Below are 25,102 nucleotides of genomic sequence, written 5' to 3'. Positions count from 1 at the left end.
AAGATTACACAGGAATAGCAGTTTCCCACTGGGATTAAAGACAGGGAATACCTTAAGATAGTTATGTACATGGCTTTTCAGTTAGACTCTTGGCCTTCCTCTAACCAAAGGATTGGCAACCTTTTGTAACTCTGAGTAACAAGTGTGATTCCATGTTTGCATCTGTGCAGGTTTTTTAGCTTGGTTAAGGAAGTGGTTTGCCAACTTTCTTCATCTATGATGTTTTTTGACTTCCATGTCCAGCCTGTAGCCCTGGTATTCTCAAATGGTATCCCACCCAAACACTACAATTAGTGGTATGCCAAATATTTTGAGCCCAAAACATCCCATTCTGAAACTCAAACATCCCATTTCAAAGTTGAAACAGGCCGTTTTACCTCACGAAAAGCATTTAGATACTGTTCTGGTATTAGCAAAAATGTTCTGAATTTGAAGTGTCAGAGTTATGGTTAGGTCAGAATTTTAAATTCAAAATGTTTTGTACACCACTATATTAATTATGTAGTATAGGTTTTCCTTATGCAAAAATATATACAGGATATAATTCAGTTTAATCCACAATTGACTTTGATGTATGGAGGAAAGCAGTAGAGGAAGTAAGAGAAAGTTAATGAAATGTGGCATCTGTTGTTCATGGGTAAGAAACTAGATTTATGGCTATGACATTACAGCATGAAATGTCTTGTTAGCAATTGCAGGATTTTAGTGACAAATTTCTTCTGGCTTTTTTTGTTTTGTTTATAAAAAAACACTTTTAAATAAACCTTGCATCTCAATCCAATAGTTGGGGTATTATTAAGTAAATATAACTGAGCAGCTAAAGAAGTCTGGATTAGTAAAGCCTAGATCCTGATTATTGTCTACTCAGCCATGAAGATTGCTGACTTATGTAATCCTAAAAAAATACTGGCATGTCTATATTATAGAATTCCTGTTATGTTGAAATATATTATTCCCATGCTCTGGAGAAAAAGTATGTGATATGAATATGACAAGCAACATATTTTACTAATAACCATTCTTAAACGATGTTGCCCAGCTGGCCAAACCAGCTGTTTTATACCTCTATTTCCTAGGCAACATATATCTCACTTCAATGAAGCATTTTCTACAATCAATACCTTATGAAGATCTTCCTTCTCCTGCCTTAGTATCCTGCATTGCTTTTCAAGGCCTTTTAACTTGTGGGTGGAATCTTCATGTTCCTGTCGCAAGGTCACTGCATCTTCAAGCTGCCGTTCTAACCTATTTGAATCTATGAACACGGAAGTTTCTTTTCAGAGAGGATAGAGAAACAATTCTACATTTCTCTCTTGTTAAGATGAACAATTTAAATTGGATCACAATTCTTCCCTGTTACAATATACACCAGCAAAATCGCATTTTTCTTTGAATTCTCATTGAACTAATGAGAATTCTCATGGAATATTTTCCACAAGGAAGAGGAAGGAAACAATCACAGGCTAATGCATGGTACAGACATTACAGGAAGAAACAGGAAATTCAGTTAAGCAATAAAGGTCCACACCCCTCAGTCATCTCTAGCTTAAATTAATCTTCCTGCAATCAGAGATTTAATCAAAAGTTTATTATTCAAGCTTTTAAACTAACAAGAACTGGGATCCTTTAAAGATAAAAATACGAAAGAAGGGGAGGGAAAATAAAACATAAAATCTTCCCTTTGGCTGTCTGTCATAATTCCACCATGGAAAACTGGTGGGGGAGGGGGGTAATCTTTCTGAACAACCAATACTTTAGGAATTTTAAAAATATGTTGTGGGAACTTTTGTAAATATGGCTACTGTTGGGTGGAGGAAAAAACAGCCAATTACAAAGCATGGATTTATCAAAACTCTGCCTGGCATCCCTTCTACTTCATCATTCTAAACAATTCTTCTTACTGCTACTTCTAACGAATTATTGGACATAAATTACATCTCATTTTTATTTTAATGTGAGTTTATATTTAATCTGCAATAGCAATTAAAGATAATATTTAAAGTTGACACTATGTTTACAGCATTTCAGGATAGGTTTTTTTCTTTTTTTTTTAATCTGGAAAAAAAATTAGGCAGGCCAAGGAATCTGGCAGGACAAACAAAAAAGGTTTGTAGATGAATTGGTATCCCCAGATGTCATATTATGGTTCTCAGGTTTATAATATGGTAAATAGCTTGAACAGAAAGAAAAAGTCCAATATACACACATGAACACATAAATGCATGCAAGTGTCTATATGTTATGCATGTTGTAGAATTGTTCTTTATTTTTTAAAAAACCTCTAGAAGTTATAGAATATAAACTAAAAGGGAATTAATTGTTGTTGTTATCCCACTTGTTTTTACATACAGTATAATGGTCAATTCAAGGCAGAAAATATACCTAATATTTCTGCTTTCTCTTTTTCCCATAACCTTTTGAGGTATTGGGCTGAGAGAAAATTAGTGGCCCAAAATCACTAGCTGGGTTTCATGCTCAAGGGAGGTCACGTTCTCTGGCTGTCTAGGTCAACACCTTAACCACTACATCAAACTGGCTCTCCATAGGAAACATTTGAAAAAGTAGGCATTTATGCTGCATCTGCAAGCAACTATATTGGGAAAAAAATCCCCCCTACATTCAAATCTGGAGGAGGATTACCCCTACATTCAAATCTGGAGGAGGATTAACAATTGGATTTTAATCAAAACTCACAATTGTAACTTTTTCAACAGAAGTGATGCACATTTTTAAAAAAGCATTTTACAAACTGAAAAAATGGATAGATTGACTAGATGAAAACATAGGAAAACCAGAATATTTTACTATATAGGTATAGTCTAAAACAATAGAAGAATTTATATGACAAAAGCCACATGATTCTGATTCAAACCTTTCTCCAATGGTTTAAGGCAAGCATGTCCAATCTTTTGGTTTGACTAGACACATTAAAGAGGAATTGTCTTGGGCTGCATACAAAATATATAATTTATGTATATAAATAACAAATTTCCTTTATTTTGGAGGGTCTTATGGGGCCACATTACTAGTTGTCCAGGGCTGCATGCGGCCCCCAGACCATGGGTTGGACACACCTGATTTCTTTAAGGACTGGTTTCTGTAAATTGCTTCACCTGCAACCCATCTATAATCTCAGAACAATCACAGATCGTGCCTAAATATGTCACATATAAAGATTACATAAAATGTATTGTTTTAATATATAATATGGACAACATCTATGGAGATTCTCAGTCATCCAGGTCATGGTTGTCCCAAAGGTGCTTTTTCAAAAGACAACTGGACTTCCTTTGTTTTTGCTTGAAGTCATTTCACTTCTCATCCAAGAAGCTTTTTCAAAACGTCTTCAAGCAAAAAAGCATCTTTGAGATATGATATTTACTTATTTTATTTATTTATTTTATTAGATTTTTATACCGCCCTTCTCCCATTGGACTCAGGGTGGTGAACAGCCAAGACTAAAAACATCGCATACAAAATTTAAATTTTTTTAAAAAAAGAATTAAACAAATTTTGGCCCAATAAATTTAAAACACCCCAACTAAAATCAATTAACAATTAAAAATATCTAAAGGGGAGGGGGGTGTTAAGCTAGCCCGGCTTGATGAAATAAAAAAGTTTTAAGGGCACGGCGAAAAGCACGGAGATCTGGGATCTTACGTATCTCCGGGGGCAGGTCGTTCCAGAGGGCAGGTGCTGCCACAGAGAAGGCCCTCCCCCTGGGGGTCGCCAGCCGACATTGTCTGGCCGACGGCACCCTGAGGAGTCCCTCTCTGTGGGAGCGTACTGGCCAGTGGGAGGCTATCGGTGGCAGAAGGCCTTGATATGGACCTTGTTCATTTTCCCCCTCAGCCGAGATGCATGAGACAAGCTTTATTTTTACATATAATAAAAATTCACAAACAAATAACTAGGAGATGTCTAATAGTAGACTCATTAACACATTGTTTTAAAAGCCATAAACTCTCCTCCTTCTATGTAGCTCACATAAGGAAGTTTAGACAAACAATGCAGATACGTAATTGACAAGCAGTAATAAATGTGAAGGTGGAGTTTATTTAAATAATCTGAGCTAAGATTGACAGTTCTCAGCACCATTAATGTAAGCAAGCCAAGTTTTAATGAAAGTTTTTACAAATTCACAATATGAACCAACTGGATAGCCATACGAAAGAGCCCCCCGAAAAATGACTGAGGCACAGCTTTTTTAAAGTGCATAGCACAAATTAAGGCTTTATTACTGGATTTAGTATGTATTCCAAAACTTACCTGCTATTTTATTTTTCAAGCGTTCAACTTCTTCATTTAGCTTTTTTATTTCTTTATCCCTATTTGTGTTCATTGTTAAGCGAGTAGAACCATGAAGAGACTGAAGAGCCTGGGTAGACTCTTAAATTGAATGAAAAACATAATGGTTAGAAATGATAACATTATATTATTCCACCAGATGGACTACAAGAAAGCCAATGAAAAGGTATACCTTGCAACTTCCTACTCAGTTCCAGCTTCTCCTGTTCCAGTCTTCGTATTCTCCTCTCATATGCTTCTATTTGCAAGCTATTCTCCAGGTCACGTTGAACATCCTCATCTTTGGTTATGCTACTGGACTGCATTACACTTCTAAGTGAACCTCGATCAGAAAAACAGCTGAGACCCAAAATAATCAATGCACACATTAATTAGCATATTTAATCAACCATAAACAGTAACCTTCCTGTTGAAAATTCAACAGAATCAGAAAAGTTAATACAATCTTAAGCTATATAAGAACTATATGGGTTTGGATCGTATGAATTCCAAGCTTAAATAATACATACGTATATAAATACATATATAAATATACTACCTCACGTTTACTCTGCAACACTGCCATTATAGAAAAATATCTCTTTTTCTTTCCCGTACCTGGCAGTGTTATATAAATTAAGCATAAAAAAGAAGCAAAGACTACCCCTAGAGCTGGAGGCCCTCCATGTAAGCTTTCTAAACTGCAATTCTTTTTTTTCAACCTACCTTTCTGTTGTGTAGGTAAAGCCAACAAAAGGTAAATGCAACCCAGAAAAGCCAGTATGAGAACCAGGTGGTATCATCTCCTGCACAAAAACAAAAACATGGTGAGTTAATTCAAAACTGAGAGTATAACACAATATAAACAGAAAAGGCATGGATTTAAAAGAATTTTAAAAAGCCTTTCACCCTGCCTTTTAAAGTGCACTATTCAAAAAATAGCTTACAAAAGTACCTCACAAAAGTAGCTTAGGGGATCCTAAACTTAAATCATGCTTCCAACAAATACTTCATTTATTTGCAAATCTAATCTGTACAACATCTTAGTTTATTAATAGAGCAATATTTAAATTATCCTTATAACGAGATCTGGTATCTCTTTATTGCATAGTATGTATTTGCATAGATTTTTCAAATTATAGAAAGACCATTGTGGTGGGTGTTCTTAGCATTTGTCCACGTGCTTGTGAAGTCCACTTCTTTTTGCACTGTGCATACCTGCTTCTTATGGTAAAGCTATCAGTGCATGATGGCAACTAGGGCTTTTGTTTTTTGTTTATTAGCTGGCTTGTCACAAGTCCTGATGCTGATGTGAGCTCAGAGAAAATGATTGGCCCAAAGTCATCCAGAACTCTTGCTTGATTAAGGAGTCCAGCATTTGAGCCATTACACCATGCTGGTTCTCTTTATTTATAGGGAAAAAAAATATTTTTCAACATCCCTGTAAAGGGTCTTTCTACATACCAAGTTATTTTATTTTTATTTTCTCCCTTGATTTTTTTTTTAAATTTACTCTGATTTAACCCAATCCCACTATGAAGCAAAAAATGAAATTGTCCACGCTAGATGTGAAGTAAATGAATAAAATGTGACAAGAACATGAAATGTAGTTTAACCATGAATGTATCTGAGAAATTAAGATATTGGAATTTCATTTAGAAAGAAATTCCTTTACATCAATATTTTTCCTAAACATGATTCAATCTGAACATTAATTTTAAGAATCGTATGAACTCAAGTATTATATAATACATATATCCCTTCTCACCCTAGGCTTTTAGCTTTTTTTATTTTAAAAAATCATTTAATCTGACAATCTTCTTTATTAAACCCGATACAATTAAGAAAGTAATTTGGCTTTACACATTCAGATAATGTATTTAAATGTGAAACAAGTTAAATTGAAAGTTGATCAGAATGTCAAACAGAAAAAAGCACTAGAAATCTGTATCATATTTAGTACAGATTTATATTTTAGTGTGGATATCTCTATTAGTTTACTGGAGGAAATAAATAGCTATAGAGAATTGCATAAAAATAATTGATGTCTGTTTATACTACTTGGAAAAGCCATCCAAGATCTTTTCCATTTCTGATCTTTTAAGTAAAAGACAAAAAGTAGAATCTTAGAATGACCTAAAGGCTCAGGTTTAACTGATTATTTTGAATGAATTCAATGGTTTGCTGAAATGTTCTATATTGGGTTTTGGCAATGCACTAGGTTCCAATCCAGAGCCTCGGGGAATTCACTGAATCTTTCAAGATTCAATCAAAAGAGAGAAACAAGATAAAGAACAAATAAAAACAGGATGATGAAACCAACCAAAGACACAGAAAACACATCACAAGGGGCTCCATCCATTCTAGCCCAGAGCCTGGGAGATCATCTGCAGAGGGTCTTGTGGCCCATTCTTATTGAACTAATTCCTACTTCAGAAAGTATATTTCTGGAAAATAATGACTAGGGCTCTCAGGGGAAAAAAATAGAACATTCCCTGTCCAGGACATAAATGTTTTAAATATCACTGGTTATATTAAATGGTAAATTTATGAATTGGTACTGTTTGGACTCTGAGGTCTGGTTATTAATATAGCAAATGAAAAATATTTTAATTTTAGGAATTTCATACATGCCGTTTTTAGAAGCATTGGCATTCTACAAAGCGGATGACCTAAGAAAGATTTAAGACTAATTTACTATAGTAAGTCAAGGAAAATTTGAACTCTTTTTCCAAATTGTTATTGGGGAACCCTCTTGTTTTAATATACTATTCAGGGTAAAAGATAATTAACATTATTTGTGTCATGATGTCAGGTCATAAATTATATAATTTACACAAATCATCAGATTTTATTGTTTTGGGGGATGTCCAAAAGAACAAGTTCTCCATCATAGCTGAAGTCTGGTAAATCAAGTTTACTCTAATAAATTTAATCAAACAAGCCATTTTTTTCACACTGTCTACATATGCAAAGCAGAATAGAAGTAAAAACATTAAACATATTTTCAGGTCTGTTCAGTTCGTATCAAAACAGCTAGGAACAGAGATTTTAAACTCTAAAACTCCTTCCAGCATGCCCCTGCAGCATACAAAAATGTCATGATTCACCTCAGAAGCTAGAAAATCAGTGATGTAGAAAACAAACAACAAAAAGAAAATGCAGCAATTACTCACAGGGTTTCTCAATATATCATCGTCTACATCAAAATTTGATGTATCTGAAGGACTGCTAACTTCTGGAATGTAAGGTGCTTCTAAATTTCGGATATTGTCCCAATTGAGTCCTTCAAAAAATGCATGTGATTTGAAATCTTCTATTCCATTCTGCCCCAGACGACGTTCCCTGCTGCAGATAAGTCGTTGGATTAAGTCTTTTGCTTCTTCAGATACGTCAGCAACATGAGATGGAAACTGGAACCTCTCCTGAAGAACAGGAAGGGAAATCTGAACTGAAGATATTCTTTTCTATGACAAAATATTTTTAATGTGTACATTTAGACCACTTCTTTTAAAATAAACAAACTATAGAAGGCTTCCTGAGCTTCAAAATTTGTTAAGTGTTCTTGTTTTTAGACTTTCTACTTTTTAATGTTAAGTCATGTATCTTTGGCATTGCTTGTCTGAAGAAACACCCTTAAATATATTTTATTAGTCTAGACTAATTTCAATATGTTGTACTTATATTTTTTGCTGAATGTGCTCATTTTAAGTCTGCTTTGCCGCAAAATATACAGTGAAAAGGTTTTTAGAAATAATTGAATCGATATATTCCAAGTATACAACAGAGCTGAGAAATACCTGTTCTGAACATTAGTCACAGAAGATTTTTCTTAGAAGATACATTGAGCAATGCAGTTATTCATGCACACAAACACAAAGATTTTTTATTTTTGTGACATATTTCTGCAAAAATTACAGCTAAGAGGAACAAACATTTCATAGCACTTACTTCATGATTCATAATCTTCCCATAGGTTTCCACCAGTGACTCTGCATAAAAAGGTGTTTCTCCATATAACATTTCATACATGCAGACACCTAGGGACCACCAATCACATTCAGGTCCATATTTTCCCATGCCATCCTCCATGGCTTGCAGTATTTCAGGGGAAATATAATCAGGGGTGCCCACTGCAACTGAAGATTGTACCTTGAAGAGAACCAATATAAAATAGTATATAAGGAGAAATTAATGTAATTGTATGCATGTATAAATCTATAGATCAATGAGCATTACTGAGATACAATTGCACTTTTAAGTATAAATGAAAAGAATCATAACACCACTTTCTTATGTACAAATAAAAAGTTAAATTGGCCATGAAACATCATAAGGAGAGGAAATACATGGGAATATTACAGGATACACAATTCATAAAGTATACATAGCAGTTCTGATTAAACATATTGCAGAAGAATGATACAATATAAAATGTTGCTATATCTATATACTTTATATCTTTATGTAGTACTTTTGCAGCTTATCTTCCAAATAACAAACAAACTCAAACACACTGTTGTTTAAGTATTCTATTTAAAAAAACACTATACTTTTTTGATACATACAGTGCCATCCTCGCTCATCTTTAAGCAGGAACCAAAATCTGCCAGGCGTATGTGGCCGTTCGCATCCAATAAAACATTGTCAGGTTTTATATCTCTGATTTTTCAAAAAAGAAAAAAGTATTATTTTAAATCAGGCACATGGTTGGAAGATTACCTTCAACCAGGTGTTCTAAACGTACATTAAAATGAAGTTAGTTGTTATAAAAATAGGATACTGACAATTTTATATCATTTATATTTAAAAGCTGGTGTCGTTTTATAACAGCAAAAGATCAAATTGTCTGTGCCAGAAAAATAATCCCAAATATCACTATAAAGAATACTGTAAAGTATCACTATGATTATATAAACCTATCCAATTAAATTCCCACCCTGAATAGGATGTGCACACTTTGAAAATAATTTGAAATAATAATTCGGAGCATCTAACTTGGTTCATTTATGTAGCTATTATACATTATTTTTTCAGGTTTGTACAGAAATCTAAAACGAAACATGGGTCTTCAAACATTAGCCGGGATGCACTGCATTTAAATAAGTTCTGAATAATTTATTCCAAATCATTTTAACTGTGCTGCTTTAACAAAGAATTTCCTGGTTTCCTGTTTCTTTCAAAGTGCATATTTTAATACGATTTATATAGTTTTCACAAAAAATAACTCCACAAACAACAATGAAAGATATCTTTATACATGCAAACATTCACAATTGCCTTGGTTTTGTTGCTAAATTGAACATATCTATTCTATTTCCCATTTAACTTGAATCGTAATAATGTGTGAATTTGCTAAGCTTGTTTCTGACTTTGTTGGCAATATAATGTGCCTCCAAATTTCTTGAAAAATTGTTAACTTTTCAAGAAATAATGTCTAATAAACATTCTGGATGTTTAGACATCATGTTTAGACAAAAAAAAAAGGTCATTAAAAGCCAGTATATATCTGCCATACTTCATGATAGTGTATTTATGAAATTATTTTAAAGGAAAGGTTCCAAGCATAAATTAAAGAAAACTCATCTTCTACACTGAAAAAATAGCAGAATGAATGTGTGAAGAAAAACTATGGCTAAGAAGTAGATCATAGATCAATATCCACATATACTGCAGGTTTTATCACATGTTTCTCATCTGTTTACCGAAGATTCTTTTGGAACACGTATTCCTAAGAACTCAACAATAAAAATGCACAACACGTACTTTGTCTCCCATTTCCTCTCACAGTATAAGAGGAAGGAAGGTGATTAACTACTGAAGAGCTTTAAAACTGTGGTATTTCTTTCAAAGCTTCACTAACACAGGGACTTTTTCTGCCAGCAAAACAATCTGCAAAAAGAAACACTAAGAGCTAATAGAGGTTTCTTTGCTGTACAATGTAATCAAAACACAGTAATGCAGCACATGTGTACTCAAAGGTAAACCTCACTTACCTCAGAGGGGCTTACTCTGAGGTAAACATGCATAACATTGCAGCATTAGCAAGTAATAGCATTAATGGACAGCTATATTAATTCACTTCACTGATTTTTTTTTCTCCAATTTTCTCATACATACTTATTCTAAAAGGCTAATACCATTTTTCTGGCTAGCTCTGATCAAAGCAATAAGTATTCAAACGATTTCCTGAAGCAATATAGTAATTTCTGAAGGTTATTAAAAGCCATTTTGTATTTAGCAATATAAAAAATTACTTTAATGGGGAAATTATTGGCCTGCTGAAATGACCACACATTAAAATCTTTTTAATCACATAGCTCTCAATATTGTACATTTTTGTGATGGTTTTATATATATTGTAGCATTAAATTGTGCTCTATGAAGGACACAAAATAGGAGTAACAACATAATACTGAATTTCATTTGTGAGGAATGCTGTTTTGTACTATAATCCACAAGTCCAATTCTCCCAAGATATATTTTATATATAATCCACTAACTAGTGACTCAACCCCTCCAACCGCCCATATGTTTCAACTATCTCAGAAATGAATATTCCCTTTTTGATATTCTGAACTTATAACATTATGTACATTAAAGCAAACCTTTTGCAATCAATTCAGCTTGCTTCTGACTTAATTATTCCTTAGGTTTATCTTTAATGCCATGATGAAGAGGACTGCATACTTAATATATGCCAGCATAGATTAATTGGCTTGAGAAGTTCCCACAACAACTCAATATTATTATTGTTTAATTCCTTTGCCAAATCTGGAACTGATTTGCCTACAAAAAGGTTATCTCAGGATTTGTAGCAATGTCTATTATATAAAATACTGCAGATATATTGCTTTATTTTGTAGAACTCACATGCTATGGGATGCTATGGGATGAGTGGCTTACATTCTCTTCTTATATGAACAGAATTTAATAACAACAACGATGCTCCCACCTTTTAAAAAATATATAGTTTGATCAATTCAAACTTGCCTCCTATTTTCCCCCATAACAACACCCTGTGAGCTGAGCTGAGCTGAGCTGAAAGAGAATAACTGGTCCAAAGTCACCCATCCCACTTTCATACCTAAGAGAGGCCTAAGTCCCAGGGCTCCAGGTTTCTAATTCAGTGCTTTAACCACCAACACATACTGTCCTAAACTGCATACTAAATTAATAAATTACAGTACAAAATAATACGTTATTAAGAAGAAATTAATGTCACTGCAAACAAGAAACAACCAAGTAGAACTTATACAAGATCCCCACCAGTGCTTCTTTAAAAAACAAGTTTTAACAGCTCTCCTAAAATACAATAGGATGGAGTTAGCAAACTGCTCCAAACAAGTGGGGCTACTTCACAGAAAGCTCAATACCCTGGGCTACATATTTGACAATACCTAAAAGAAAGGAACATGTAGAGTGATTGAGCTTCCTAATCCTGTAATTAATGTCACCTTACATTAAGAAAATTTCAATGTGAGACAAGTTTATTTTGGGTGCTGTCTTAATGTTTATAAATATGTACAGACTTTGTTCAAGATTACAACAGTAAAAAGGTCAAAATGAAGGAGTACTCTTAAATTCAAGAACATATTGTTTTCTTTATTCCTCATAAATACAGCATCACATTCTAGATGTAATCTCATAAGCAAATGAGGAAGTTTCCTTCATGTAGATTTTACACTTACATAATATATTTGTTCCAACCTTATGTTACTTCAGCATGAAAACTGGCCATGCTGGTACTTATGAATCAGAAATGCACCTATTTATTTAGAGTGCTCAAAAGCACACCTATAAAACTGTTGCATGAAAGACATGGACAAAATTCTTATTTATTATATATATATATTGAATAAATCAATATTTTATTGATTTATTCTTATACGATGTATCCAACTTTCCTTGGTTAAAGCTCAAAACAGTAGTTTGAAGAACTGTAATAGGATTTGTACAGCAACTTATTGCCCGACAATTAGGATATTAAAAGTTTTCTTTCAATGGCATAGGTTTTCAATATTTAAATGGATTTGTGGAATTTTTAAAAATGAGATTGAAAAAGCTTTTTTATAGTTATAAGTATTGCGTTTAAAAATATTTTAAAAGAGAAGTCGTATTACAATTGTTTTAAAAGTTACAATTTGAATACAACTGAATGAAACTTTTTTTTGGGCTTGATTAGCAATAGCAACAGCACTTAGACTCATATACCGCTTTACAGTGCTTTACAGCCCTCTCTAAGCAGTTTACAGAGTTAACATATTGCCTCCAACAATCTGGGTCCTCATTTTACTGACCTCGGAAGGATGGAAGGGTGACTCAGCCTTGAGCCTGGTGAGATTTAAACTGCCGAACTGCAGCTAGCACTCAGCTGAAGTAGCCTGCAGTGCTGCACCCTAACCACTGTGCCACCTCAGCTCATACATTGATTAAATACATTGCTGTTCCTCTCTACCTCTAAATGCACACGAAACCCATGGCCTGTATACAATTAAACACTGTACACTGGATACTTCTAGCCAAAATTAACCGGAAAGGATAGCCATAAACATTCCACCACTATTTTCTATAGTTAGTTAAGAGCAGAAATAACATAACAAGCAAATAAACTAGAAATTGGGGATTTATCAGCTTTTAGGAGTCTGAGGCCGAAGATATAAAATAATACATTCCTTTAAATAGCAAAGAAGGTGTCTCACCAAGCTAAATATTTTGAAAGTGAAAGTAATCATTTTGCAGTAATGCTAAACATGGCAATAAAGACCCAAAACTATAATCCAATGTTCCGTGCATGGGCAACCTATTATCTAAACAGAGGTGCCAGAGTGTCCATAAGAGTCTTTCTGCTGTACTTCTGTGTTCTCAACACTTTTGTGTTCCCATTATTTTTTCCATTCAGTTTTTTCCTTCTGATTGGACAAGTTCTAGTAATCTTGATTTTGAATTGGTATAAGAAGAAAAACCTGAAATCAGTTTTTCATGCACTGAATGATATCTCCCTACAATGTAAGAAATGACAGTTTACAGTACAAGTATAAAAAGGTAGAGAGATACTGTAAATGGCATTGGTATATATTACATTGTTTTTTTCTCATCTCTTCTCTTTAACTTTTGTTACTACTTTTCTGCCAGAGTCTAGAAATTTCCTGCAACGTTTTGCCTTAAACCCCATTTATATATAATACCCTTCAATCTGAAATTTAAATTGAACCAATCAAAAACTGAAGGGGTGAAAATATACGTACTATAAATTCAGAAGACTATTTGATTACAGATGGAAGAAATGAGCAAACAGTACTGTATGCTCTAGGGAAGGGAAGGGAAGGGAAGGGAAGGGAAGGGAAGGGAAGGGAAGGGAAGGGAAGGGAAGGGAAGGGAAGGGAAGGGAAGGGCAAATTGGTCTGCTGAGCCCCCTAATAGCTTACAATATTTGAAGATGGGCATGGCCACAATCTGGAATTATAAATAGGCTTCATAACAACATCTTACTGTTTACATAACATTTGTTTTCATAAATAGCTTTATTTTATATTTAATTAGCTTAATACAGACAATCCATGACTTAAAACCATTCATTTAGTGACCATTGAAAGTTACAATGGCGTACAAAGTGATGTATGCCTGTTTTTCACACTTATGACTATTGCAGCAGCCCCATAGTCACCTGATCAAAATTTGGATGCTTGGCAATTGATTCATATTTATGATAATTGCAGTACCCTGAAGTCATGTGATCACCTTTTGTGACCTTCTAACAACTAAAGTCAATGGGAAAGCCAGACACACTTAACAACCACGTTACTAACTTAACAACTGAAATGGTTCACTTCACAATTGTAGAAAGAAAGATCATAAAATTGGGCAAAACTCTTTTAACAACTGTCTCATCTAGCAACGGAAATGTTGGGCTCAATTGTGGTCGTAAGTCGAGGACCACCTGTATTTATATGCCGCAATAAGAATCCTTACCTGTGCACATAATGCAGCTGATGAATGGAATGAATAGCAAGAACCATTTCACCAATGTAGAACCTGGCCATATCTTCTGGAAGCTTGTCTTCAAACTTGCTAAGTAATGTCAACAAATCACCACCCACATAGTAGTCCATTACTAAATACTAAAAAAACAAGAACACTTACTGGTAAGAATCACTGCAGAATTATATCATAACTGTTTAAATGAAATGGATTAAATGAAATGTTCACTGGAATACAACTTTAATATATGCTTGTGGAAACTGGAGTCAAAGTGAGTGGTTTAACTGGACACACTGACTTTAACTGCTCCCTCTTAACTAATGATTAAATTATCCAATTAAAGTAAAGATGGGAATTTAAACTAACTTAAACTATTTCCCAGATAATCATTATGCTAGACATATTCTCCCCCACCCCATCCTGGTTATTTCATATACATATACTAGTTTACAAAAGAGAAGCATTAATATATACAATATAATTAAAGAAATATAACTTCAAACTTAGTCATTCTCATAGGAATAATTTAAAACAAAAAATGGGAATGAAAAAAATGATCATAATGCTCATAATGTTCTTCCTTTTTCCTTTGCTGGGGGAAAAATAATTCAAATATCATTGGTAAAAACCAATGAAATGTATGATTTAGTATGCTAAAATATGGTCCCAGTGGGTACATGATGCAATAGCTATGCTGAGGTTAAGAACTATGATGAGGCTTGTCATTATCTGGGCAAAAGATTGCTTGCAAAACCAAAATGCACTGCCTCAATTGTTGTAAATAAATGTTCATGTACGTAAATTCCTTTCAGTTAATTGGGTTCACTGCAATGATCAGTTATAGTCAAAAAAATATGATAAAAGATTCCCAGATATGCTACCAAACTCCATAGGAATGGGCAGCTATACTAAATCTAAATAACAACAGCAATTTAGTAGTTTCCTGGAGAAATGAAATCACAAGAGTAAATGTCAACAAATGTGGAAAATATAGATTAGCCAAAGCTACACATACTAATTGCTTGTTAATTAGTATTTTTCATTTAAATATACTAGTTTTCCTATTTTTTTTCTAACTTCTTACCATAAGAGTAAGATCAGAGTAAAATATTTCAGGAACATCTTAATTCCTGTCCACATCTTAAATAAATATAAAAAGGAAAAGGTTATCAAAAATGTCTTCATACATCAGCAGGGAAACCATGGGTGAAGTATATTTTATAACCTAAATGTGCTCTACTGAACTTTTTAAAGACTATTAAACAATATTATAATGTGTAATTTTGACAAATTATAAATTGTTAAGGCTTCTACCTAACCAGACTGCAAAGTAGCCCTGTGATAATAAATGGGTGAATTAATATATGAAAAATACATTGAACAAAGAAGGGAGCTAGCTCTCAGTCATTTGTTCTTTTGTCAAGGTTCTTAATAACTGCCTCTATTTCATACACTTGAAATTCTTCCTTTGGCACTCCTTTCCTTAACAACCCTTCTCAAAGACTCAAAGCAATCAGAATATCCCAAGTAACCATTTGCATTTTTCCCATCCTCCTTTTTTTTTTATTTTTTTGAGAAGATAACTATTTACTTCTTATCGGACGCAAACCTTTTAGGAGCCTCCAAACATTTATACCAGGGATGTAATCCTATGCACACTTACCTGGTAGTAACTCATTGAAATCAGCAAGATTTATTTCTGAGTAAACATGCATAGGATTGTACTGTAAAGGCGGTTTCTTTTCAATACTATTCCGGTTTTTATTGTCCGCAAGTGCTTCAGAGCTGAAAATGAACATTACAGAAGCCACAGTTGGCCCACAAACCGGTTTGGCCACTTCTGGATTTTAACAGCAGTCTTGAGATTTTGTGTATAAAATGACACATTAACAGTACTGTGCCAAGGTAAGTAACTAGATGATAAGTGTTCAACTGAACAATTTATTTATCTAATTAAGTTAACTCTAGCTCATTATACTTACTAGCAACCTAGAGAAAATAGAGTAACTTGTAAATAATTTGTTTTGGAATATTTTTCTCTTTTAAAATAAGAATATAAACAGTTACATATTTATTTATTTATTGGTTCGATTTATATGCCGCCCTTCTCCGGAGACTCAGGGCGGCTTACAATGCGTTAAGCAATAGCCTTCATACTTTTGTATATACCTGCTTAGTAGGGCTTTCGGGGGGCCCCTAAGCGGTGTTCTTTTTTATACAAAGTAACATAGTGACCCAAAAGGAAGATGATTCTAGATTTTAGACTAAACACCCAAATTTTATATATTTTTCAGCTGTGATTGCCAATTTCTATTTCAAATTATTCATAAAAATGCTTACTCCTTACTATACTTCAAAAAAGAACAAAATCAGAGGCCCATTCCAAGAAAGAATACAGCCAGGACAAATATTAAATGTTCAATAAATTAATGACTGCAAATAAAAATTGCCTGTAAAATAAGGTATCCCATCTGTAAATTTAATTAAGCACCTATTTGCATATACAAATAGAGACACACAAACTAGTCATATTACACACAGATATGTATACACTCACTGCAGTGAGAGATTGCAGAAATGTGGGCTCAGCTACCGTAAATTTCTGCATGTTTATTTGCAGGAAGTCTGCTATGCTGTGGAAGTTCTGTGTAGCCTAGCTTACTCCATATAAGCGGAATGTAAAGTGAGGAAGAAATTCTTGGGTTCTGAGTTGCAAGAAGAAAACTGGAGGTCTCCATACTGGGCTGCAATCATAATCACAACTGCATACTACTAAATCTCATTAAACTCTGTGTCCCTTATTTCCAAGAAATAATGCTTAGGAATTTTAGTTCTGTTCATTCAATTTGGTAGCCCCATGCTTCTCTCAGCATCCTTCATGCATAAAGGCTAAGGAACTGCAATGAAGAGCCTCTCTATCCAGTGATGGTTTTGTTGAACTTTCAGGGTCTCTCCACTGCAATCAATTACCAATTACATACAGAGAGTGGTAATAAATATTTGTGTCTTTTCTTCATTAGAAGATGAAGGTGAGCTATAACAGTGATTTCTTCTACTTCCACTGAAATGATTCCTTTTCAGCTCTTTGTTTAAATACTTGCTAACTCTTATTTCTTCGGTTCCAGTATTTTTAACAAACGCAAATAAAAATGGCACCAATCTAGATCACATCAAGCTGAGGACAATTGCTAATACTTTGGAAGATAGGCTCAAGATTCAGAATGATCTTGACAGACTTGAGCATTAGCCCATATCCAACAAGATGCAATTCAGTAATGAGAAAAATAAGGCGCTGCACTTAGGCAGTGAAAACCAAGGCACAGTTACAGGATATGCATGGCTCAACAGTATTCCTGTGAGAGGGATCTAGGTGTCCTGGTGAATCACTGCTTCAGCAGGGTGCTGCAGCTCCCAAAAATCCAACACAATCCTAGGCTGCTGTCAACAGAGGGATAGCATCAAGATTACAAGAAGTGATAAAGCCATTCCTCACTGCACTAGTGAGGCTACATTTGGAATATTGCACCCAGTTCTGGTCACAATACAAAAAAGATGCTGAGGCCCTCGGAAGAGTGCAGAGAACAGCAAAAAAGATGGTAAGGGGCTGGAGGCTAAATCGTATAATGAACAGCTAAGGGAATGGATATGTTTAGCCTAACAAAGAGATGGCTCAGGGAAGACATGATAGCAATCTTCCAATAACTGAAGGGCTGTCACAGGGGAGAGAATATTGATTTATTCTAGGATAAGAAGCAATGAGTGGAAGCACATCAGAGAGAGATCCAATCTGGAAATAAGGAGGAATTTCCTGACAGTGAGAATTATTATCAATAGAACAGCTTGCTTCCCAGAATTGTGGTTGCTCTATGACTGAGGTTTTCAAGAAAAGACTGGACAACCATTTGACCAAAAGGTATAAGGACTCCTGACTTGGGCAGGAAGTTGAATTAGAAGACCTCTATGGTCCCTTCCAGCTCTATGATTCTATGAAAATCCCTTTCCCTTCACTGGAGGGGAGGAAGAGGAGAAATCTTCCTTTCAGATAAATACAGTTGATAATGCTCTGAATTCAAAATATGTTGAACTGAGAAACCAGATTACGAACTACTTCTTATAGGCTTGTTGTACACACATACCAAATAGTTTTCATCCTGAAAAGCGTAGTGCAACGTTGTAATCCACTGACAGTCTCCATTCACCAAAACATCTCTCTCTTCTCGGAAACAAGCAGTCTAAAAATAAGAGAGTAAAAGGGGGAGAAAAAGTTGTTTAACTAATCTCTTGACTTTAATAAACAAGGATGCAAATATTGTATTAATGTTTATCTAATATAAGATTATAACATTCATAAATATACCACCTCTACAATAATTCAGTATCTAAACCAGGAATAAAACTTTTCATAGCTAACCAAAAATAATTTAAAAATCAAATTTAAAAAGCATGATAGCATTTGATTCTTGAGATAACATTTTTGTTTTATGCAGTACTGCAGGCTACTTCAGCTGACTGCTAGCTGCAGTTCAGCAGTTCAAATCTCATCAGGCTCAAGGTTGACTCAGCCTTCCATCCTTCCAAGGTGGGTAAAATGAGGACCCAGATTGTTGGGGGCAATATGCTGATTCTGTAAATCGCTTAGAGAGTAAAAACACTATGAAGTGGTATATAAGTCTAAGTGCTATTGCTATTGCTAGTGCTATTGCTATACTGACAGCCTTCAAGAAAACAAGAAACTTTTAAAATGTTTGCTTGAAAGAAAACAAAAATAAGTCTAGAGAATGGACAATATAAACCTGCCCAATTTATTCAATGTTTCCTGGAAATGGGAGCTGAATTCCTTGCATGCATCATAGAAGTCACATATCTCTGAGCCTATTTCTCCCTCTACCCACCCCCACTAATCGTATATGTATTTGAGGACCATGACTACTTCCAAGGAAAACAGAAGGGGGAAGATCATTATGACTTCAGAAAAGGTACTTCCTTCTGTTTTAATGAATGTCCTAGCTGAAGGTTTTATGTTACAAAGGATGTGAAATCCATATTGGTGTCTAGTATCTACGAACAAAGAGTAAAGTTAGGATTTTTAAACATAGATCATGGAACATATTTCCATCTAATTTTCTATCTGAATTCTTTGATCCGGAGCATGGGTCTCTTACTTCTATCTCCTACTTAGTCTGAACCACAAAATTACAAGTTTATTCAAACATCTATTAACCCTACTTCCAAACTCCAGCCATTATCATAAATTTCATTTAAACATTAGAAAGCTAAATTTCAGAATTAGATACTAATACTAAAGATAGCATCTGATAGTATCAGATAGGCAAAGATAATTCATCTATTTTATATTAAACTTTTAAATTGCCTCTCTTTGGAGGTTCATTGGTAGTTATCCGTTATCCAGTGGTGGGATTCTGCCGGTTCTAGGGGGTTCGGCCGAACCCTTTGTTAAATCGCTGGCTCGCCCCGCCCCTTGCCCCGCCCCTCCGCACCACTATTTGTTGCCAATAAATAGTGGTGGGCGAGGGGCGGGCGAGCCAGCAATTTAACAAAGGGTTCTGTGTTTTTTTTTAAATTTTATTGGCCCGCGGAGCTTCAGCATAGGCTAATTAGCCCTTGCTTAGATTGGCTCCCGACTCTCAGCTGATTTGCTCACGGCTCTGCTGCTTACTTGCAAAGAGTGCTGATTTTTTTCCCCCTAGCTATGCTGAAAAACGAAACAGAAAGTAAAGTAAGCTGTTGGCTTTGCTGTTGTTGCAACGTGGCAAAATGAGGCAGAGAGAGATTTCTTTTTCTTTTTTTTTTCCTCACCAAAAAAGGTAGGTGCAAACAATGGGAAATTTAGGGGAAAAGAGGAGAGTTCAAGATTTTAAAACACAAAAGAAAAAAAAGCTCTATTTAACTACGGAATTGTAATAATTGAGATACTATTAATTGTATATTCTGTTGAAAGCAGAAATGGTTAAGTTGTGGTTTGGAGGAATATATGGGGGAAATTATTTGGTTTATTATTATTGGTAAATATAATTGATTTGTAAGAAATTGGATTGCATGGAAATAATTGGAATATTCATGTTCATATTGATTAATATACAAAAAAGGTAGTTATATAACTAATTGATTTATATTAAAATGTTGAATTTATATTAAACAACTATAATATTACATAATTAACCAACGTGAGGATGGTTATAAAAACAGATGACAATGGGAAGGGGTATAATATAGAATAGAAGGGAAAAATTGAATTTGATTGATTAGAGATGAAGATGAAGGGTAATATTGGTTTTTTACAAAAATAGATGAGGAATAAATATGGCAAAAAGGAAATATAGAAATTGTAAATTTAATTGAAATGACTAAACACTGTTTAAATTTGTGAACCAGCCAAATACTCTGTTCAAAGAAAATACATTGTATGTTTGTATGTGTGTTTCTAATTATTGTTATTTATTCATATTTGTTCTCTTTTATTCTTTAAAGTTTAACAATTCATTCTTTATCTTAATATCTTTATATTTGTTTGGGGTTGGCTTTCTTCCCTTTCATCTTTTTTATTGTACAGCAATCTTTCTCCTCAAACCTACCACCTCTCTCTTTTCTTTCCTTCTTACTTTCTCTTCCTCCCCTTCTTCTTCTCCTCCCTACTTCCTCTTCCTTTCTCCTTCTCCTCCTCTCTTCCTCCCTCTCTTACTCTCACTCCTACTCTAATTTCCCTTCCCTTCCTTCATCCCTCTCTATTGCTGTATCCTTTTATGCATATGGACTACTCAGAGGGCTGAAAAAGTTATTTCTGACTGGTCCTTGCACTTTTGACCAGTCCTCAAACTTAAGACTGTCCTCACATTTTACGTTTTTGCCCTATCTTGTCACCATGATGAAGAGAAGCAGTTGTGAAATGAGTGACACGGTTGTTAAGAATGCCGCAACGGGCATAAATGTGAGGATGGTCATAAGTGCAAAGACTGGTCAAAAGTGCGAGGACCAGTCAGAAATGGCTTTTTTCAGCCCTCTGTAGTCCCTATGCAGATAGCCACGCCCACTCGGTCGCATGACCAGCTAGCCACGCCCACTCGGTCACATGACCAGCTAGCCACGCCCACTCGGTCACATGACCAAGCCACACACCCCCCAACTAAGCCACGCCCACAGAACCGGTTGTTTAAAAAATTGAATCCCACCACTGCCGTTATCTACTATTTACTGTAGCAGGATTTCTTTATTTAACACTGTTTATTTTGATATAAAATAATACCTCACCTTTATACTATTCAGGGAATAAATTCATAAAGTTTGTTAAGGGCCTGGAGAATAATAATCTGTTTTTGTTCTATAATATTGTGACCAGATATTATTTCAATTAGAAAAGTATTGCAAAATATATGAATAACATTATGAATATGTTAAGCTGAATTAGAATAATTTATAAATTGTTGCAACCATTTTAATAGAAGCTATAACAACGTAAACGTGGACAATCCATCACTTGCCTCCTGTTATAATTATTTCAGGGTCATAACACAGAACATTTCTATGCATCACTCAAAAATATGCTTCACTAAGTTCAATTAGTGCAGAAACACATGGTCAATTTACTTTTTCCCTTACTTTTATGCATGAACTACCCAATTTCTTATGTTTGCCTAATAGTTTTATTATCCACTAGTTCTTCTTCCATTGTGACATTATATCCCAGAATAAGTATAATTACATAATTATGAACTACTAATTGTAGTTAATAATTTGAACTATCCTAGGTAGCAAGATGGAAATTTCTAAATCTGCTATGAATTAGGGCTACAAAAATCAATCTCCTTATGACATAATGTACAAGGTAGTTTTTCAGCAAATATTATTTTGGTGGAAAAGATTATAATTTTTTTAAAAAATCTGGCTCAGAAGCATTTACCTATATTTTATAATTTTGGGAATATACCCAGCAATTTACCGTAAGTGGACCTTTCCTTAAAATATTTAAAAAGCTTTTCATAATATAGAATGCTGAACAGCATTCAACATAAACATACTGGGAACTAATCTGCATGATTCAGTATCCTCTTCAAAATATTTTAAGAGATTTATGATCCCTAATGTATATAAGCCTGTATCTATACAAATGTGGTAGGGAAGAAGCAAGTCAAGAGTTTTCTTTTCCTATATATGGAATAGAGAGAGAGAGAGATTTCTGTTAGCATTTAGGTATTTTTAAAAAACTGAAATATTGTAAAATTTTGGAATTGATAGAGGACACTGTAATGGGAGGATAATAGATTGTGTTGACAGATTGCAAGATCCAGGAATAAAACATTCCTATTAGAGTGTAAAGTATACATTCAACTATAAATGCAACTTCCTGTTCAAAACCTAACACTATACAAAAAATATCTGAAGCTATAGAAACTGAATACTGAACTGAAAATATCCTACTAGAGAAACTGCTGTTATGAATATGAAAGGGGCTGTTTCATGCCTTTTGAGACCTTTTGCCAAAGTGGTTGAAATTGCCCATTTTGAGTTTCTAATGGCTGTTTCCCATTTGAATGGGATGTTTTGAATTCAAATGAGTGTATTTCGAATTTGAATCAATTGGATTTGAAATATTTTGTATATCTTTACCAAAAAAACCTTTAAAATTTGAGTATTCTTATTGAATTTGGCTATATTTTCATACATAAATCGAGTGAACTTGTTAAAGTATCAGACTAGAAATCCGGTGACTATGAGTTCTAGACCTGCCTTAGGGACAAAACCAGCTGGGTGGCTTTGGGTTACTCAACTTCTCTCAGCCCTAGCACTGGGACGCAATAGCAAACAACTTCTGAAAAAACATACAAAGAAAACTTCAGGGACTAGTCAAGGCAGACTAGAATCTGAGAATCAAGCACGATTGAACAAAAAAAATAAGATTGTATAAATCTACATACTTATAAATATTGGCTAATTAATTCTTGCTTTACGTATGATATAATGCATATTATATTAAATATCTTTATTATAACAAATAAAATATGTAAAATTTATTTATTTATTTAATAATCAACAATGATCTATTTCTGCAAAATCTACTTCTTTATAAAAATGGAACCAAGTATGCATCTTCCTTGAAATCCTGACTTTCAATGTAACAAAAGTCCAAGCTTCCATCTAGTAATTAACATGGTTTTCATAGTAAATAAAAATCATGCTATGTGAAAAAAAAATTGGGCCAGACAGACCACTAAATATAGTTATACAGAAAGTGATAAATATGATATTTAATATGAAAAACCTCCAGGAAAACGTAATTTTCCTATATGCTTAAGTAGTAACTGTTTAATGTGATTTTTAGTATCATTTATAAAGAAATCTGAATTGAAAATATCATACTTACCTCTGCCCTTTTAAGCATTTCCCATTTATTTAGGATTTTCATTGCATAAATGCGTTCTGTGCACTTCAATTTTACAACTGCAACCTACAATTTAAAAAGTAAAAATAACTCCATGATGTTCTAGTATTATTTATTCATTTCAGTTTTGAAGCCACCTGACTTTTGGCATGTTACAGATAAAAAATTAAAAGAAAACAAGGTATTTAAAGGGGAAACAAAGACATCAACCAGAGACAACACCCAAAGAAACAAACAGCAAAATTTACAACAGCTGCTGTAAAACTGGGAGGGAATGAAGCAGTGGTATGATATCTCGCTTAATGACCCTTCACTTAACAATCCAGATTCTGTGCCAAATTGGGGTTGTAAGTGAACACTACTTGTATCTACCATTAAGAATCTTGGCTGCTTTCAAAATGACATAATTTGTTTCCTAGAGGGAGTGGCTCACATCAGAATTGGGTTCCCTCATTTTTATTACAGTTGACATAGGAGAATGTTTTCATGAACCCCTTAAGTTTTGATTTGAATAGCAAAGTTAATTTTACTACAGGTAGTTGTTGACTTCTGATCACAATTGCGACCAACATTTTCATTGCTAAGCAAGACAGTTGTTAAGGGAGTTTTGTCTCATTTTATGACTTTTGTCAGTGCCATTGTAACTTTGAATAGTCACTAAACGAATGGTTATAAGTTGAGGACTAGCTGAAGTGTTGTTCTTTGTTCCAGTTTTTATTGATGGGGGGGGGGGATCTACTCACAGCTCTCCAATTAAGAGCAACAGATAGCAAGTAATGAGAAAAAAATCCTTGCTGCCTAAATGTTTTGGAGAATCATGCAAGTGATACTAGGCCACACAAAGAAATCAAATCAGTTATAAGGAAGAGCCATAGAAAAATAGCTATGACTATTTCAACTGCAGAAAAAATATCCTAATGAAAGTCATTGCATATAGTTTCTATTATGCAAATGTATTTCGGGGACAAAATCAACTCAATAACATACTGATATCTTTAGTAAGAACAGTGCATCTTGATAGAGGATTTAATAATAGTGACTGGTCCTAATAATAGCAGAGAAAATAATTAGGTTAGCTTTGTCCTCAGACTAGAATATCTTTTAAGCACAACTATTTATACTTTCATTGGACTTTAGGGAACTTTGTCCTGGACTTTTAGAATGGAATGGAATGGAATGGAATGGAATGGAATGGAATGGAATGGAATAGAATAGAATAGAATAGAATAGAATAGAATAGAATAGAATAGAATAGAATAGAATAGAATAGAATAGAATAGAATAGAATAGAATAGAATAGAATTCTTTATTGGCCAAGTGTGATTGGACACCCAAGGAATTTGTCTTGGTGCATACGCTTGGTGTACATAAAAGAAAAGATACATTCGTCAGGAATCATAAGGTACAACACTTAATGATAGTCACAGGGAAACAGTCAAT

At 34.2% G+C, this 25,102-nt stretch overlaps 1 protein-coding gene across 3 annotated transcripts in view; it reads right to left on the bottom strand.

Annotated features, from left to right (window-relative positions):
* The window catches only part of CDC42BPB (CDC42 binding protein kinase beta), a 95,976-nt gene that overhangs the window by 44,982 nt on the left and 25,892 nt on the right, over window positions 1-25,102 (bottom strand). For all 3 annotated transcript variants that reach the window (XM_034418525.3, XM_034418526.3, XM_087872100.1), the window contains exons 3-12: window positions 23,645-23,728; window positions 18,405-18,500; window positions 14,260-14,408; window positions 8,856-8,949; window positions 8,239-8,439; window positions 7,464-7,712; window positions 5,014-5,093; window positions 4,481-4,647; window positions 4,270-4,389; window positions 1,122-1,255 (exon numbers count right to left, since the gene is read on the bottom strand). In XM_034418525.3, coding sequence (XP_034274416.2) covers window positions 1,122-1,255; window positions 4,270-4,389; window positions 4,481-4,647; window positions 5,014-5,093; window positions 7,464-7,712; window positions 8,239-8,439; window positions 8,856-8,949; window positions 14,260-14,408; window positions 18,405-18,500; window positions 23,645-23,728 — 1,374 coding nt within the window. The remainder of the gene's footprint in view (window positions 1-1,121; window positions 1,256-4,269; window positions 4,390-4,480; window positions 4,648-5,013; window positions 5,094-7,463; window positions 7,713-8,238; window positions 8,440-8,855; window positions 8,950-14,259; window positions 14,409-18,404; window positions 18,501-23,644; window positions 23,729-25,102) is intronic.

The sequence above is a fragment of the Pantherophis guttatus genome, chromosome 1 (assembly GCF_059756535.1).
Source record: "Pantherophis guttatus breed Tessera chromosome 1, ASM5975653v1, whole genome shotgun sequence".
NCBI classification, from domain to species: Eukaryota; Metazoa; Chordata; class Lepidosauria; order Squamata; family Colubridae; genus Pantherophis; species Pantherophis guttatus.
This window is presented reverse-complemented; position numbering and strand designations above follow the sequence as displayed.